This window comes from Grammomys surdaster, unplaced genomic scaffold (assembly GCF_004785775.1).
Source record: "Grammomys surdaster isolate TR1022 unplaced genomic scaffold, NIH_TR_1.0 142, whole genome shotgun sequence".
Classification (NCBI taxonomy): Eukaryota; Metazoa; Chordata; class Mammalia; order Rodentia; family Muridae; genus Grammomys; species Grammomys surdaster.
The window spans coordinates 6,764,506-6,781,733 of record NW_021604600.1 but is presented as its reverse complement, the minus strand read 5'-3'; the positions used below and the strand labels follow the sequence as shown (position 1 = coordinate 6,781,733).

Sequence of the window (17,228 nt, the reverse complement as noted above, 5' to 3'; positions counted from 1 at the left end):
AGAGAGAGAGAGAGAGAGAGAGAGAGAGAGAGAGAGAGAGAGAGAGATAGTTGTTAGTTTTGGTCCCTTCTCCTAATGGCCATGTTTGGCCTCTGAGAGTAGCATAAACTTGAAAACCACCTGCTTAGGACAGAGGCAGGAGAGTGCTTCAGATGGGTTGTTAATCTTGTAACAGCTTGGCCTGACCCACATCCCCTAAACACCCCAAGTGTGACTGACTCATTGATTCCCACAGAATCTCTAGGAGGCGTGGGTAAAAGTGTTGTCCGTACTCTACATATGCCAAATTGAGGCTCAGAGAGGTGCTGTGATTTGTCCAAGGCCACACAGCTGGCTAGTGCCATCCCAGGCCACATAGTTACCATGACATTTAATCTTGGTCCTGATGACTATCATGTGGTGGGGACAGAGTAGCCTTGGCAGAGGAGGGTGCTGAGGAGTCTCCAGGTGGGGGAGCCTCAGTGTGAGAGGCAGGTTGGGAAGTGTGAGTATCTGGCTCATCACAGCAGACTGTTGGCTCCCACTACCCGCATTGCCACCATCAGGAGAGGAGTCTGCATCCCACCCTATCTATCCTCCTGAGGTCTGGGAACACGCTGCTGCTCTGGGAAGCAGCTGGACAGAAAGGCCTGGGCTGTCTCCTACCTCGTTCCATTCTCACCCAGGTCCCTTTGGAACTTTCTCAACAAAAGTCCTTCAAAGGTGTAAGGGGCTGTTAGGCAGGTTCTGAATGGCTTTGAAACATTATGATGTGTGTGTGTGTGTGTGTGTGTGTGTGTGTGTGTGTGTGTGCATGTACACACACGTATGTGCACATGTATTAACACATAGCATTCTCACAGGAAAGGGCAAGTCATACCACCAGGCTGACTGACCTAGCCCCTGAAGACTGGCAACTGAGAGTGGTATGTCTCAAGTCTGTGAAGCCTCTAGAATTCAAGAGTCCCACTGTCTTGCTGCCAGCTGTCCCCAAGGAGGGTGTCTTAATTGGCCTCCTGGGGAGTGGGTGGGAGCTGCCGAAGGTAGGCAAATGTTTGCAGATCAGGGGTTCTCTTGAATATTTAAGTGCTCAGATCTGGTTTGACAGCACGTGAGAGAAAATAAGACCTGTTGGGTCAGACCCTTGAGGGAACTCAGCCACACTGAACAAGCAGCCTGCCTCCCTTGTGGGTGCAGCAGCCCTAAGGAGCAAGGAGCCCAGAGCTGCCTGGGAGGACACTCCCACTTGAGGTAGCCTCCTGCCACCTGCTTCCCTCCTGCTTCTTGGCTGTTCTGATGACTCACAACACATGCCCATTCCTTGGCTTGCTGTGTGCAGCTTACTCCGCTAGCTCTGTGTGTCAGCCCTTCCCTCTGAAGGGAGCTTGCTCTTGTTCTCCAGCCTCTCCCAGCACCTGGATTCACAAGGGCTCTGCAGCGCAAACATTGTTAATTAGAAGCAGGTCAGTTGGGGTTTCCCATGGCAGCCGCATCTTCTGGCTCTCTGCCTGCACTGAGCCCTGAGTCCCTGTGGAATCAGACTTTGAATTGAGTCTGCAAGCTCAGCTTGGTGGTAGAAATTGTGAGCTCAGATACTCCTGAGGGTGAGAATGGCAAGTTCAAAGCCTGCCTGGCCTACAGAGTAAGTTCAAGGGCAACTTAGTGAGACTCTGACTTAAAAAAAAAAAGAATAAATTTAAATTTTAAAAAGGAGAGAGCTGGATGTGATAGCAGATGCTTTAGCCCCAGCACTTGGGAGGCAGAGGCAGGCGGATCTCTGCAAGTTTGAGGCCAGCCTGATCTACATAGTGAGACCTTATCTCAAAAATGAATGAATGAATAAATAAATGACATAGGTTTAATCATTAATACTGCAAATACATATACACATATACATACACACATACAGTATATATGTATGTATACATATACAAGAAAGCAAATAGAATGATCCTGGAGGCATGAGTACCCTTGCCAAGTTGCTTCACCTCTGGTGAGTCCTGTTGTCTGGCTGGGGGGTGAGTGTGTCCTACCTCCCAGCCTGGTCACAAGGTGACCGGAGCTGCAGATTTCGGGGAGTATCTATTCTTGCTCCCTGCAAGCCTTCTGAGAAGTTCCTCTGCTCAGGGAGAATAATACTACCCCCTTAGGAAGAGGGGCATCCTTCAAGCCAGGGCTTTCTGTCTCTGTAACCATCCTAGCAGAAGAGTGGAGACTCTGGGTCTCTCCTTTGGATTATCTGACTACTAAAACAATGGGCCCCAAGGAGCTGGAATTTCCTGGGAATCTCATGCTGAAGGCTACTGCTTCCAGGGAGCGGCTCGCCTCCTAGGGAGAAATTTCACAGGGTACTGAAGGCTTATCAAGCACCTTGTAGACCAGCCTAGCCAAGAGCCCAGACAAGGATGGGCCAGTGATGGACAGACATACCATACCTTGACCAGGACTGCTTAGCTATGGATATGTCTTATCCTCTATTTAAACCAAACCTCCTCCTAGTGCTTCAAAGATGGACGTTTGGGGGTTGGGAGGTCACCATTTTTCTGTGTTAGTTCCTCTTCCCACTGTGGCCACACTGAGTGAATCTCCTTTCTCTTTGTGTCACATGGAGTAAGTAGAAACCATTGCAAAAGCCCCTCCCTGAAGCAAGCTCTCACTGAGTTTCCCAGTCAGTCACAAAGCAAGCTGCTCAGCATGTCAGGGACATAGTCATTCCTGTGTGGTGAAGACCTCTGCCTGCTCAGTGGCCAAACATCTCACCAGCCCCAAAGGGTGTTCTGAATCCACCCCAGCACCACAAACCCTTCTTCTGCCTGCTACGGGGCTTTGTGGAAGGCCTTTCTCCCATCCTCACTTCCCACTCATGACGCTACCCACGCCAGTCTGTCTCCTGGGCCCTCCTCGACCCACTAAGGCACTCTCAGCAGTGAGTGCAACACACTCCAGCGTGACTGCCCAGTCCTGGCTTTTGAGATCTGCCGCCCTGGTTCAGTAGCCCTTGCTTCAGGTAACCACAGTCAACAGTCCCCCTGTTACTCTTCCTGATCTTTTCCCCGGGGGAGACTTCTGCCCTTTCCACTTGCAGGGTATCTGTAGGACTCTTTGAAGCTCAGCAGAGCAGTAACTGAGACAGAACTGACCACCCACAAAGATCACTCAGAGCGTGGACACGGGGACCGTCTTCTTTGTTTCCCACCCTCCTTTCTCTCCTTGGGATTGCTAGGGCCATACCTTTGCACCTCCCCTGGGCCAGTGAGCCCTCCCCTCCTTCCCTTAGTGACCATGTGGCTCAGGACACCCACATCTCAGGAACCCTCTCCTTGATGCAGCTATACTTGCTATTTCAGCTTCTAGTAGTTACTGCCTGTCAACATGGCTAAACTCACTCGCATGCTTGCCCTTCAAACCCAGTCCAGTTTACTTGCTTCCCTGCCCCAATTGCATGTTTCTTTTGTAGGTGTCCAAGCTGATGGAAGCTGGGCCGCTGGCCCCACAGCTCTTCTTATGCCAAGACCAGTGAATTCTCATCACAGTCAAACTAGGCCTCTGTTTTAGTCCCTGTTTTATTGCTGTGAAGAGACAGCATGACCAAGGCAACTCTTATAAGAAAGTGTTTAATTGGGGGCTGGCTGACAGTTTCAGAGGCTTAGTCTATTATCATGGCAGGGAGCATGGTGCTGGAGCAGGATCTGAGAGATACATCCTGATCCATAGGCAGCAAGCAGAGGCACTGGGTCTGGCTTGGGCCTTTTGAAACCTCCAATCCCACCCCCAGTGACATACTTCCTCCAGCAAGGCCACACCCCCTAATCCTTCTGATCCTTCTCAAATAGTTCCACTCCCTGATCACTAAAGCACCACACCCTCCCTTACCTATGTGCCACCTCTGCAGCTTCAGGGACCCATGAAACATGGGAAGTTACAGAAGGCAGCAAATCATTAGTTTCAAATACTCCACCCACCGCCCCTCCCAACACACACACACACACACACACACACACACACACACACACACCAACATTCATTTCACTATGCAGCCCTGGCTAGCCTGGAACTCTCTATATAGACCAGGCTAGCTTGGACACACAGATATCCATCTGTTTCTACCTCCTGAGAACTAGAATTAAAGATCTAGTTCAAGTTTTAAACAGCATTTCCTTATTTCTTGTTTCTTGTTATTCTAAGTGTTTTTATTTTTAGCTAGGCACAAACCTATAATCCTAGCATTGGGAGGTGAAGGCAGGAAGATTGTGGGTTCAAGGTTAGCCTGGGCTACATAGTGAGACTGTATCTCAAAGTAAAAGTTTTAAATGTATTATTACCAGATTGTAAAGCTGATCTCTCACTGTGCCTGAGTTATGAATTAAATTTTTCATGGGCATATACAGAGGGAAAACAGTCTACTGTATAGGATTTGGCACAGCTCTGGGCTTCAGGATTCACTGGGGCCTCAGAACACCTTCTGTAGGTAAGTGGGGATAGCTGTAGTTCATTCTTCACACTTCCGCTCTTTGTTGTTGTTGTTGTTGTTTTTCTTTAAAGTTTATTCAATACAACATAATCTCCAACTTCGCTGAGGCGGCTGACCTCGTCTATGGTTGCAGCTGCCTCTAAACTGGAACTCAGTTGCTGAGCCAGCCCCAGCCTCAGCTTTCTTGTCAGCTCCAGGGGGCATAACACTCCTTCTATAGATGTCTTTGTCTGCCTCCCCTCTTGTGAATCTTGCAGACCACTCACCTTCTGGACCTTTAGGCTGAGGCCTGCCAGTCTCAGGGTGGCTGCAGTGCGGGGTGGCTGGGGTGCAGGGTGGTGGGCACGATCTCTGGGAGAAGGTGCAGGTAATCTCGGAGATACTGGATGCCCTCATTGGTAAGGTACCAGTAGAAATGCCTCCAAGCAAACTGCTCCTTCACATAGCCTCGAGTCTTGAGAGACCGCATGGCCTTCATTACATGAAGGTTGGGCACATACTTGTCTGCCAGCTTGGGGTGTTTGGGCATGTGGACATGTTTTTTGGTGACCATCACACCTTCCTTAAAAAGGAGTTCATAGATGGCAATTTGATTCTTCTTAGGAATCAACATCGCAGCAGCTCCCACCTCCACTCTTGGCTTGAGTCACCTCACACTCACCTGAGTGAACCTGGAAATCCCCCCATTGAGTCACCTCACACTCACCTGAGTGAACCTGGAAATCCCCCCACCTGTTCCATTTTGACTCCCAGTAGCCATTGCTCAGCAACACTCTGATGTGCCCAGGATAATGGCCCCACTTCTCCATTCAGGGTACTGATGGGACTTCCATGGTCCCCGTGGCATCATGGGAATGTCGCAACCTCTCTATGTGTTCTGCTTCATTCTTTGCCTCCCCTGGTGTTGTCTCTGATCTGCTTGTACTCTGGACATCCAAGCATGAGCGCATGATCATACCAAGGCACCATGGCTTCTGGACTGCTGGTTGTGCCCCTTCCCTTTGGGAACAGTCCTCAGGACAGTGGAAGGGTCTTCTGCCACAAATCAGGAGGTCATCACACTGTCCTTGGGGTCGTGCTTTAGGAGGAAGCCTGTGGAGGCTTTGAAGGTGGCATGGAAGACTGGTGTTCTGATGGGACCAATGCTGGAGAACTCATGTATTTTCACTCTTGCCGTTCACAAGATATCTACATTCTTCTCTACAGAAACTGAGACAAAATAAAGCACTCCTAAAGACCAGAACATGAACATGGTGGGGAACTGCTCTTTCCTGATATATTCTAAATGACTCATCATGCAAAAGAAGGGGAAAAATTAGAAAATAAAATATCTTTAAAACTCATCCAGCTCTCCTTCTCTTGGAACTGCCCTTTTGGTGGGATGTTATGGAATCTTAAATAACCATCTACAGGTCCTTTATTTCTTTTATTCCTTTGAATTCTATCCTTCATCCCTTTCTTAATTGACCATTAAAAGCAATGTGGTTTTTGTCCTCTGTGGTTGTCTTCTGGATCTGTAGTTTCTGAGTCTCAGCTCTATTTTTGAGGAGGCTTTGATAGGACTTCTCAGGGCTCTCTGAAGGGCACTGCTCCAGGTTGGGGTCCTTTGACATTGTTATTCCTGGGAGGAATGTGTCCCCCAGGATTTATAGATTGGTGCCCAGAAGATCACAACACCCTTGAATTACTCCAATTGATGCTGCCGATCCACACCAGCATTGGAAGGAACGACGGGGCGGGGGGAGTTCCTTAGGGTGGGAAGTGATGGAGAGAACATGGAAGCAACATCTGGAAGCAACATCTGGAAGAAATGGCCACTTCCTGAACTCCTTGTGTTCTTCTTATCAACTAGCTGGGCAGAGAAGCAGTTGTGGGAAGGTCTTGAGCCATGACTCCCCTCCTGCAAGTCCTGCATTTTGGGAAAGCCAGGCTTCGCAGTTTTTCTGAGACTCCACTGGGATTTTGCAACCCACAGTATAGGCCTCCATGAAGCCCATGGGAAAAGCATAATCTAACCCTACACCCAAGACCGGCCTCTCTGAATCTACATAAATGTGCCTTTGGGTGATATCTGTTCCCATTAAGTTTGGAAAATGTTGGGTTGTGAAACAGAGCAGATAGCCATCTTCAGGATCCCAGGAGGCAATGTGGTCAGTAAGGGTCATAAGTTGGGCAGGGACTACTTAAAGTGTTCAGAATTGAGACTTCATCTTGGTAGATTTTTCCTTTGATGAGTATGAAATGTCCTTCCCCATCTCTTTTGATTACTTTTGGTTGAATGTCTGTTAGATATTAGAATGCCTACTCCAGCTTGTTTCTTGGGTCCATTTGCTTGGAAAACCTTTTCCAGTCCTTTACTCTGAGGTAGTGTCTATCTTTGTTGCTGAGGTGTGTTTCTTGTATGCAGCAGAATGATGGATCCTGTTTGTGCATCCACTCTGTTAGCTTGTGTCTTTTCATTGGGGAATTGAGTCCACTGCTGTCGAGAGATATTATCAATGATTGTTAGTTCCTGCTATTCTGATGGTGGTATTAGTGTGTGTGTGTGTGTGTGTGTGTGTGTGTGTGTGTGTGTGATTCTTTTCTTTTGGTTTGCTGGTGTGAAATTATTCATTTCTGTTTGCAAATATCTTCAGAACAGAAATGGCAGCCAGTGCAGGCTCTTCTAGCTGATGCTTCTGGGAAGTTCAAGCCTACCTGGTATGCATGCTCAGGGGTGCATACTGAAAATGGAGAGGAAGAGAGCCTTTCCACAGGAAGCACAGAGTCAGATAATGGAGGCAGTGGCTGGAAACAACTGGCCTGGGGTCAGGGAAGGGAGGCTGGCTTTGAGGATGGTTCTGGTGGGATATTGTGCAACGGAAGCCATGCAGGGAATTCGGTAAAGCTAATGATGGGTCCCTGCCTGTGTTGCCCAACTTGGCCCCATTTGTTGTAGCCATTCTAACCACATGAGAAGACTCGGCCTGCAGCGGTCTTCTGTGCACTGGGCTCAGCTCCCTCTCTGAGAGCCAAGTGTCATTGTTCAGGGCCCCTCTGTACTACCATCCTCCCCTGTGGCTCTTTTGCTGTCTGGACACTGCTCTTGGCTTTGGCCATGACTGCCCTTGGGCCTGGGTAGAGCAACTCAGTGGCTTCTGGGGCAGGAGACTGTGCTGCAACCACCAGTGAGTCCACTGACCCTGGCTGCACCAGAGTGCTGACAGATCAAAGTCTTCCCTCTGTTTCCTTCAAAACATGACTGTTGGGTCAGGCAAGGCAGAGAAGGCCTGTCATTCCAGCACTCAGGAAGCTCCAGGCAGGAGGCTCTTAAGTTCAGTGCCAGGCTATAGAATGGGACCTTGTCTCAAAAGTCATCAAGAGAGCTAACTGGGATGGAAGAAGGGCACACGGGCTGATGCAACAAAGGAGCATGTCCCTGTAAGTGAAGCTTCATGGTGACACTGAGTGTGTTGCCGATGACGAGAAGACTGTTGGCTATGTGAACAATGAGGGCAAATGGTGACAGAAGCTCTTGATGGATGAGTTTGCCCAGTGCTGGCCACACACAGCCTTAGGCAACCGATAGTACATGCCCACCCACTGGATGAGAGAACTGAGACAGGAGACATGGGAGACAAGTGCAGACCTAAATGCCAGTATAAGCTGGAGCCACAACTCAGGAGAACCTGAGGCCCGGGAAGGTACATGTGCCACATCCAGTGTGCCTATTCCCACCTGCCACTCATCAGAGTGTGGGTTCCGTGAAGCTCCTCTCAGTCCTTCAGGGCACTTTCAGGGTTTCTTGTGATGGCTCACACTGTCCTTTAAAAGACATTTATGCTCAAATCAGAGATGGGTCACCTCGTGACATTTGCAGTTGTTTTCAAAGAGCTTGATGTCCCTGGGGGATGTTGTGGCCAGGAGCAGCCAGGATTGGAAGCTACTGTGTGGGGACCAGTGGAGGCTTGGAGGGTGAGATAACATTTGACCCAACAACCTGAACCAAAGCCTAGCCCTGCTGGGCCTCACCCCCACCCCCACTCTCTTTGCTTTTCTCTTTCCTCCTCTTAACCTTTGTTGAAACAGGGTCTTGCTTTCAAACTCATGATGCCCCATCTCAGCCTCCTCTGCTGCCATTCTATAAAGAGCCAGTTTCTGTGCAAAATCAGTTCTGGCAGATTCTCCGGTGCAGGCCCATATCTGCTGGCTCTGCAGGGCTGTGGCAGAGCTTGTATCTTAAAGGGAAGGGCTGAGCTTAAAGTGGGTCTGGGTAATAGCTGACCACCCTTCTGCAGCCTTCTGGGGCTGAGTGTCCACTCCAGCAGGAAAACACAGGATCCATGTGAGGCTTTGGACATCTGAAGATCTGGGACACTGGGGTGGGATGAACTGTGGACCTCAGTTTAGCAGTGACCAGGCAGTGTGACTCTGTAGCTCCCAGCTCCCCTTACCTCATTTTCCTTATGTGTTTGGTGGGTGCAGTGGTTGTCATTGCTGTATTGGTCACAGCAGCCACCACACCATGCTCTCTGCTGTTAGTAATGACAACTGCCAGTGCCGCTCTACAGTTGTTTCAAGAACTAAAGCCCAGGAGCAGATACAATATGAGGAAGGAAGGCCCACATGGGTTTAAAACTCCTAATGGGTAACTTCCTAGCAATAGCCAAGTTGGACCCACAAGCAACCTTCTGACAGGAATTAATTTTATTTATATATGTGTGTAGCATATCCCCCTTTGTCCCTGTCTCCCTCTTTCCTTCCTTCTCTATCCTCTTCCTCTTTTCCCCTTCTTGCATGTATTCATGTGTGTGTGTGTGTGTGTGTGTGTGTGTGTAAGCTCTGGCCGTGTGGATGGTTGGCTGATTGCTTTGCAACCCAATTGTCCCTTGAAGATCTCAGTTTCTTTTCCATAAATGGGAAAAGTGGTACCCATATCTCAGGATGTGGGCCACAGGTAGAAAGCTACATTGAAAGTTGGCATCCCCAGCCCTGGGTACCTTTTGCTCTGCCTGCCTTCTCATTCCAGCCTTGGGATTTTCTTTTGTTTCTTTCCAGGATTGAGAAGGGGGACGTAAGTGAAGAAGAAGACTTCCGCCTTGCCTGCCGTCACGAGAGATACCCCACCCGTAAGTGCTTACGTGATGGACAGGGAGCTGTACTAACAGTCTGCCCCAGACACACACCACAGACGGGGAGCAGAGTCTGGCAGCTCCAGGCCTGGCCCAACTTCACCAGTGGCCTTTGAGATCAGCCCTGGGTGGGATTCACCAAGGCAGGGAGAAGAACATTGGACAGATTAGCTTGGGGGCCCCGAGGGCATTCACTTCTTCTGCCTCACTCTGACGGACACATTAGGAAGGATTCAGGGCAGCCATGAGAACAAGTGTCAGCCACCAAAGGGAGGCAGAGCTGGGAGTGTTTCTCACATCAGACAAGAAGGAGCTGCCAAAGATGGCAGGTGAGGCAGTTACGTCTCAGTGAGCAGCTTTTCCCTGCCAGCTCCATTCCATATGGGTGCTTTTCAGTCTTCCATGACTCCCTAACTCCTAACGCCCACAGGCAGGGAGCTTAGCAGGTAAGGGAATGAAGCCTCAGAGAGGTAGAGCAACTTGCCCTAGGTCACACATCCTTTCTAGTTAGCACGTACCTCTGCTCTGGAGGCTTCAGTCTATACCTGAGTCTTTATGCTTGAAGGCCAGGAGTGTTGGGAGCCGAATGTAAAGCCTGAGCCCCCTACCCTCAGTGCTCTCTGTCTCTATGTACTTACATGTCTATGTATGTATCTATGTATGTGTGTGCTCATCTGTCTCTGTATCTATGCGTCTGTCTGCCTGCTGGTCTGTCTATCCATTCATCTATCTATCCGTCACCTCTCATCTATCTCTCCTCTTATTATCTATTGTCTATCTATCTATCTATCTTCCATTGGAGTCTCTGTCTGCCTCATCTGTAGGTCTCTGTTGACCCTTCTGTCCTTGTCTCTTGCCTCTCTGTCCACGCACATGCCTCTGCAGTGCGCTCAGGCTCGGGGGTAGAGAGAGGGCTGTGCTAGCTGCAGGCGCCAGTCTGGAAGCCCCTGATCCTCGGGAATGAGAGGGTAGCTTGAATGTGACCATATGGAAGCATAGATTTGGGAGCTTTCTGATGGCACTGTCAGAGTGGATTAGACCGGGCTCCTCTGGGACCAGACCCTGACACAACTCACACACACATACACACAGTCTTTCTCTCTCACACACATGGTCTCTCTCTCTCTCTCTCTCTCTCTCTCTCTCTCTCTCTCACACACACACACACACACACACACACACACACACACACACACAGGGTCTCTCTCATACATACAGTCTCACATATATACACACTCCTATACGTACAACTCACACACACATACACACTCTCTCTCACATGGTCACATACACTTTCACAATACTCTCACACACATACATAGGTCTCTCTTACACTCATACACACAATCTCATACACTCACATTTATACACACTCACATACACAGTCTCTCTCTCACACACACACACTCTCACATACATACACACTTTTATACATACACACTCACACATATACACTGTCTCTCTTAAATACTCACACACTCTCACTCACACTCACACACACACACACACTCACACATACATTCTCACATATACTCTCACATATATTCACATAACTCACATGCACACACACACTGTCTCTCTTACACTCATACATATACTCTCATACACACTTATATATACGCACACACGCACATACACAGTGTCTCTTACACTCACACACTCAAACATACTTTCACACACACACATGCTCTCTCTCTCTCTCTCTCTCACACACACACACACACACACACTCACAATTACAGGCTGCACCCACTGAACTTCGTTTTGCTTAGGGGATCCAGACATCACAAACTGGAACGGGGGTGGAACTCAAGGAAGAGGTGAATGATTGGTTCTAGCTGAGAACATCAGGGCAGTGACATTGATACTGTCCCGGCTATGACAGGAACTCTCCAGGTCACTGGTGGGGGCTACCAGAGTGTGAAGCCATGATGTTACTAGCTGGCACTCAGCAGGTGTGCCCCCATGAGCACACATGTTAGAGCAAGAGCAGAGAGAGAGAAGCCTTGGGGTCACACAGAACTTCTGGAGGAGCCTTCAAAGGCATGTGTCACCACCAATGGGAGAGTTTGGTAAGAAGCCTTGAGTCTGGGGTCATGGGGCATCTCTGAGGTAGACGGTGGATAGAAGGAGATCACAGGCCCATAGGAGGGATGTGGACTGGATGGCTGGTGCTGAGAGACAACAAGATCATCTCTGGAGAAGGGCAGGTGCAGGGAGCTGTGCCCAAGGGCTCCAAGGAGCGAGTAGGGAAGGCTTTCTCCATCCTGGCTTCACAGGCAAGAAAAGAGTCTCAGTTCCCAAGCACCTCTGCTCAGTGTCCTCCATTAGGGCAGAGAGTAGAGATGGCTGTGCTCCTGGGGCTTCTGGAGACCACCAGGAGTCCTGAGGATAGATGCCTGTGTCAAAGCAGGGAAGGAATTCGTTTCTCTAAAGAGGCCATTTCTATGATGCATAAGAGGCATTCATTTGTTCTTTCACCAATCCATACATCCATCCATACATCTACTCACTCACCTACCCACCCATTCATCCACCCACCCATCCATCCATCCACCCACCCACCCATCCACCCACCCACCCATCCATCCACCCACCCATCCATCCACCCACCCATCCATCCACCCATCCATCCATCCACCCACTGATCCATCCACCCACCCATCCATCCACCCATCCATCCACCCACTGATCCATCCATCCACCCATCCATCCACCCACTGATCCATCCATCCATCATCCATCCATCCATCCATCCATCCACCCATCCATCTACTCATCTACCCACCCACCCATCCATCCATTCACTCTCTTATTTCCTCACTTACTCATTCATCCCTACTCATAGACACCTCTGGGCCCCAGAAGCAGAGCGACAGGCAAGGCCTGTGGGACCTCGACAAGCGTTCATGCCTGTAGGAGATCAAGGCCCATTCTGTTACTGCACAGTGTGGCAAGAGCATAGTGGAGTCCTCACTAGCCAGAGATATCAGGGTGTGGCACCTTACCTAGGGCACAGTACAGGGGCTAGAGAGGATGAGCTCTCTCATTCACTGAGTCAGTTCAGCCTGTGGAAGACAGGACAAGGAATCCTAGGAGGCCAAGAATAACTCTGGCCAGACATGGTGGCACATTCCTGTCATCCCAGTATTCACAGGTCAAGGTAGGAAGATCATAAATTTGAAACCAGCCTGGACTGCATGGTGAGACTCTGTCTCAGCAAACCAAAAGACTGGGCTTATCCAATGTCATATAGTCAGGCAGTAACAGAGGGGATGTAGGCTCAGTAGTGTGGAGGAACTGTCTGTGTGGACCCATCTCCCCAGGCTGGGTCCTAAGGATGGGAACCCAGCAAGAGTAGAGCGCTAACAGCCTAGAGAAGCAACCAGGCCCCAGGAACCCGGCCTTTTAGCGGCTGTGGGGTTGATGCCCAGAAAATATTTTGGAACCGCCTGGGCGAGTTTTGCAATATTTCCTCGTGAAGCAGCTGCTCAGATCCTGCCGGGCACAGCTTGCCGGCAGGAGGCATGGGGGAGGAGGGTGTCAGGGAGCCACATTATTAAACACTTGCTGTGTGCGCTCTGCAAAGCTCCTGCCTGCTCGCTCTTTGATGGCTGATTCGGAAGTAAGAAGGAAGAATTACCAGGCAACTTTGCTGAGCAGAGACCTCACTTAATCCAGTTTGCGATGAAACCCAGGTTGGCACTGTAAATGTTTCTTTTCACCAAGGGCTCTAGCTCATGCCCCAGGACCCTGGCCTCACCATCTTCCTCTCTCTTGCCACTTTAGGCAGCAGCTACACTTTCACTTCCTGGGACCTTTGTACTTGCTGGATGCCCTCTCTCTAAAGCCTTGTGCGGTTTGCGTTTGCTTTATGTCCTCAGCTGTGGACTAGTTTCCCAGGTGCCATGTTTTTTCCTTTCCAGTGTCTGACCCTCCCCGACTCACCATGTTATTATGACCCTGCTATCCATTTCTCTCACCTCTCTGATAAGGCACCCTGTCTATCTTGTCCATGTTTCTAGCCCAAGCACCCAGCTCAGCAAGTACCACACAGTTGGTGCTCAGCTGTTGTCTCTGCATCTCTGAGCATCTCCCACAACTTCCTCCTAGAGCAGCTACTCTGACATGAAGAGTTATATAAACTTTCTTTCACTTCTAACTATTGCCAAAGTTGCTATTTCTCCCTTGGTCCTTCTATGATTTGATTCTGCCACAGTTTCTTGCTCTGAGGACAGTCTGCCTTTGAGATCTGCCTTTGGGGCTTTGCAGTGCCACCAGCTAGCTTGGGAGCACATCAGATGTGACATTTGATGGGATTGATGCTGCCATCCGATCTGGGTATCTGTGTCATCCTCTGGGGTGATTGGGGTTTGCAGCTCATGGCTCCTGTCAAGTCTGATGCCTGGGACAAGCTTTTGATTTGCCAGGTATGTCTATGAGGCAAGGCTCTGCAAGAGCCTGTCATTCTCAGGACACAGAGGCAGCTTGTGGGAGCTCTGTCTAGATGGGCTTTGGCCATAGCTGCCCCCCACCCCCCAGAACAGCACAACAAATTTTAAGGAAGACTTTCTGTGGGCCTAGAGCAACTTGGCATTTTGATCAGATCAAAATCAAATTCAATAGAACACTGCGAGAGTTGCTTCCGTTATTAAAATGGGAGCAGACCAGACCATATTTTCAAAATAAATATCAAGGCCAATTTCCTGGGCATGAACGGGCATGCAGCTTGAGGACATCTGAGACCCTGCCATCTGGAGGTCAGGGGTCCCAGCTGGAGTTAGTGATATCACACTGGGGTAGAGGGTCAAATGGAGAATGATGATCTCAGTTTAAGCTGGGGTTCTGCATTTTTTTTTTAGGTAGAATTTTACTATATAGCCCAGGCTAGCCTCAAACTTGTGATTTTCTTGCCTCTGGCACCTGGACTGGAATGGCAGATATGTGGCTATGCTTCCAGCAGGCTTCCATGTTTGAAACAGGTTGCCTGTGCCCTTGGGGCCCACTGGTCACAGAGCCAGTTCAGAGTGGTTCCTGCCTGCAGCAGTCTGCCTTGATCAGAGGCTGGGCTACTCAGCAACTTGAAGGTGGAAATTGATGCTTCTAGGGCCAATCTCCTTGGCCCATCTTTTTAAGAAATGAGCCTGACTCCATCTTCCCAGCTCTGGAGCCAGGCCCCTCCCTGACTGGGGCATGGGTGGCATAGCATCCCCCAGGGGCCTCTTCCCATGGCTCCTGCCTGCACTCACTTCCTCTCTTTGACCTCTGGGCTAACTTACTGATTTCTACTCTCTTCCCACCAGAGTGTTAATATTTCCAGTACAGGAATCTGCACTGTTCAGTGGTAGTTTAGTGCACCCACATAGTAGGTCCCCATGAAATTCTGATATCGATTTAGTCCCTATGAGGCCATCAGCATTCTGTCTTGCAGCAAAGCAACTGGCTCTTGGGACTGTCACTTAGCCCAGGTCACTGGCCTGCTCTACTCTATTCATGCTGATGCTTTTCTGTTTGTCTGATTTTTTGATCCAAGGCAGTAGTATTCCAATCACGCCTGTTGCTAAGAAACACTTGGGGACTCTCATTAGAATATAGGTTGCTGCAAGGCAGGGTAGCCCATGCCTGTAAGCCAAGCACAGATGAGAGGCAGAAGGATTACAAGTTTGAGGGCATTTTGGGTGACATAGTTGAGATGTGTGGGACTCAGGCTTATAAAGTACGATGACGACAAGTCTTGTGACAGACTCCTAAAGCCTTAGGGACAGGATGAGTGGCCCTCTGTACCTGGATTCCCTCTGCAACTGTGTTGCTTGCCTTCCTCCAACGACAAGATTGCTGGGCATTCACACCTCCTAAAAGCTTCTCAGGGCTGCCAAGAATCTATTTTACACCTCATTCCTTCTGCCTGAAATGACCCGTCTCTGCCCTCTAACAAGGCAGTAAACCGATTGCAATAGAACCTGGAGATATTGCAGAGTCCAACTACAGAGTCTGGGAATGGCCGCTACCACCAGGCGTCCTGCATCGAGAGCAGCACATGTCACCATATGCTACTGACCAGTGCTGTAAGGGTGAAGGGGAGGATACCTTAGGTTTCCATGTCTATGACAAAACACTTTACAGAAACAGCCTAAGGAAGGAATGGTCGATTTGGGCTCACAATTTGAAAGGAATCAGTCCATGTTTGCTTGGCCCCATTTCTGTGAGCATGGGTGAGGCAAAACATCATTGGTAGACTACCCTGGTGGGGCAGAGTTGTTCATTTTGGTGCCAGACAGCAGAAATAGTACAGGGCTGGGTCTATACACCCTTAAATGGCTCATGCCAGTGACATGCTTCATTCAACCGGGCTCCATCTTTCCAGGTTTACTCCGCGCTATACTCATGCAGATTTATATTTCATCAGTGAAGTCACTGGATCCATTAAGTCAGAGCCCTGGTGATGTAATGGTCCTGGAACCCCCGCCCTCAGGCACCCTGATCTCCTAGGCATCTCTCAGTCTAGTGCACCGACAATTAAGATGTCATGGCGCTTGTGAGTCTAGGTGGTGTTACCTTCTCCCAGGTGAGCCTCGGTCCCTCAGCAATGGACAAGTGGAGAAACAAGGAGCACCTGCCTTACCAAGTGCAGATGACAAGAGTTGGTTCCAGGTGACTGGGACAGCTGTAGTAGCATTGCTATCATCGCTCACAGCCATGCCTGTCTCTATCCCCTCCCTAGAATCATCTAGAAGGCAGGTAGTGATTTTCACATGTGTAATCCAGCAGTCATTATGACTGGGGACATGCTTAATAAACGATCCAAGGACTTGGTGGTTCTGGGGAAGATGCATCAGGTAGACTCGAGTATGAGGAAGATACCAGGGTCAGTGAAGGTTCAGAGGTCCAGGGTCCCAGGCAGCCAGACAAACCCCCCCTCCTCAGACCACATCCTCTCCTTCTCAGGTGGGTCCACTTAAGCCTAGTCCTTGTCTTGAACCTATATCATGTATTCACTTGACAGACATATACCATCAGCATGGGGGCAGTGGCTGGGAGTCTGCTGTGATCCCAGCGGAGCTGACCTCTATCCTCCTATGACATGCAGCCTAAAAGGAGAGGCAAGGAGGGCACTGATACTGCCATTGCCATGGTCCATCTAAAGCCCCTCATGCTACATAGAAGTATATGGAGAATTAGGGGCCACACTGATGTTGGGCCATCTGGGGCATCATAGTGTCTCTAGCTACTGGGTCTCCAAAGCTAGGTGTCTCAACACTAGCCTTAATTCCTTTCTCCACATATTCTGTGTCTGTCTGTCTTTTTCTCTATCTTTCCTTCTTTGTCTTTCCTTTACAAGGGGTCTCATGTAACCCAGTCAGGACAGCCTCAAACTCTCTGGACAGTCAAGAATGACTTAGAACTTCTGATCCTCCTGTTTCTACCTCCAGAGAGATGGAATTATAGATGTGTATCACCATATCCAGTTGACAAGGTGTTAGGGATTGAACTCAGCAAGCACTCTGTCGGCCGAGCTACATCCTCAGCCCTGTTGTGTGCTGATGTCAGTTGAGGCGCCAGAGTTTGTAGTGGGATCTTGTAGGGTTGGCTTTCAGAATCATGGACAGTGGGTGTTATCCAATCTAGTCAACATCCCCACCTCACCAGGCTCTCTCTCCCTCCCTCTC

The 17,228-nt window shown here is 49.5% G+C and overlaps 1 protein-coding gene and 1 pseudogene across 3 annotated transcripts in view; one reads left to right on the top strand and one right to left on the bottom strand.

The window, feature by feature from the left end:
- Positions 1 to 17,228, top strand: part of Gsg1l (GSG1 like) — a 196,257-nt gene that overhangs the window by 175,222 nt on the left and 3,807 nt on the right. For all 3 annotated transcript variants that reach the window (XM_028764263.1, XM_028764264.1, XM_028764262.1), the window contains one exon: positions 9,488 to 9,558. In XM_028764263.1, coding sequence (XP_028620096.1) covers positions 9,488 to 9,558 — 71 coding nt within the window. The remainder of the gene's footprint in view (positions 1 to 9,487; positions 9,559 to 17,228) is intronic.
- On the bottom strand, positions 4,527 to 5,063 carry LOC114618493 (annotated as a pseudogene).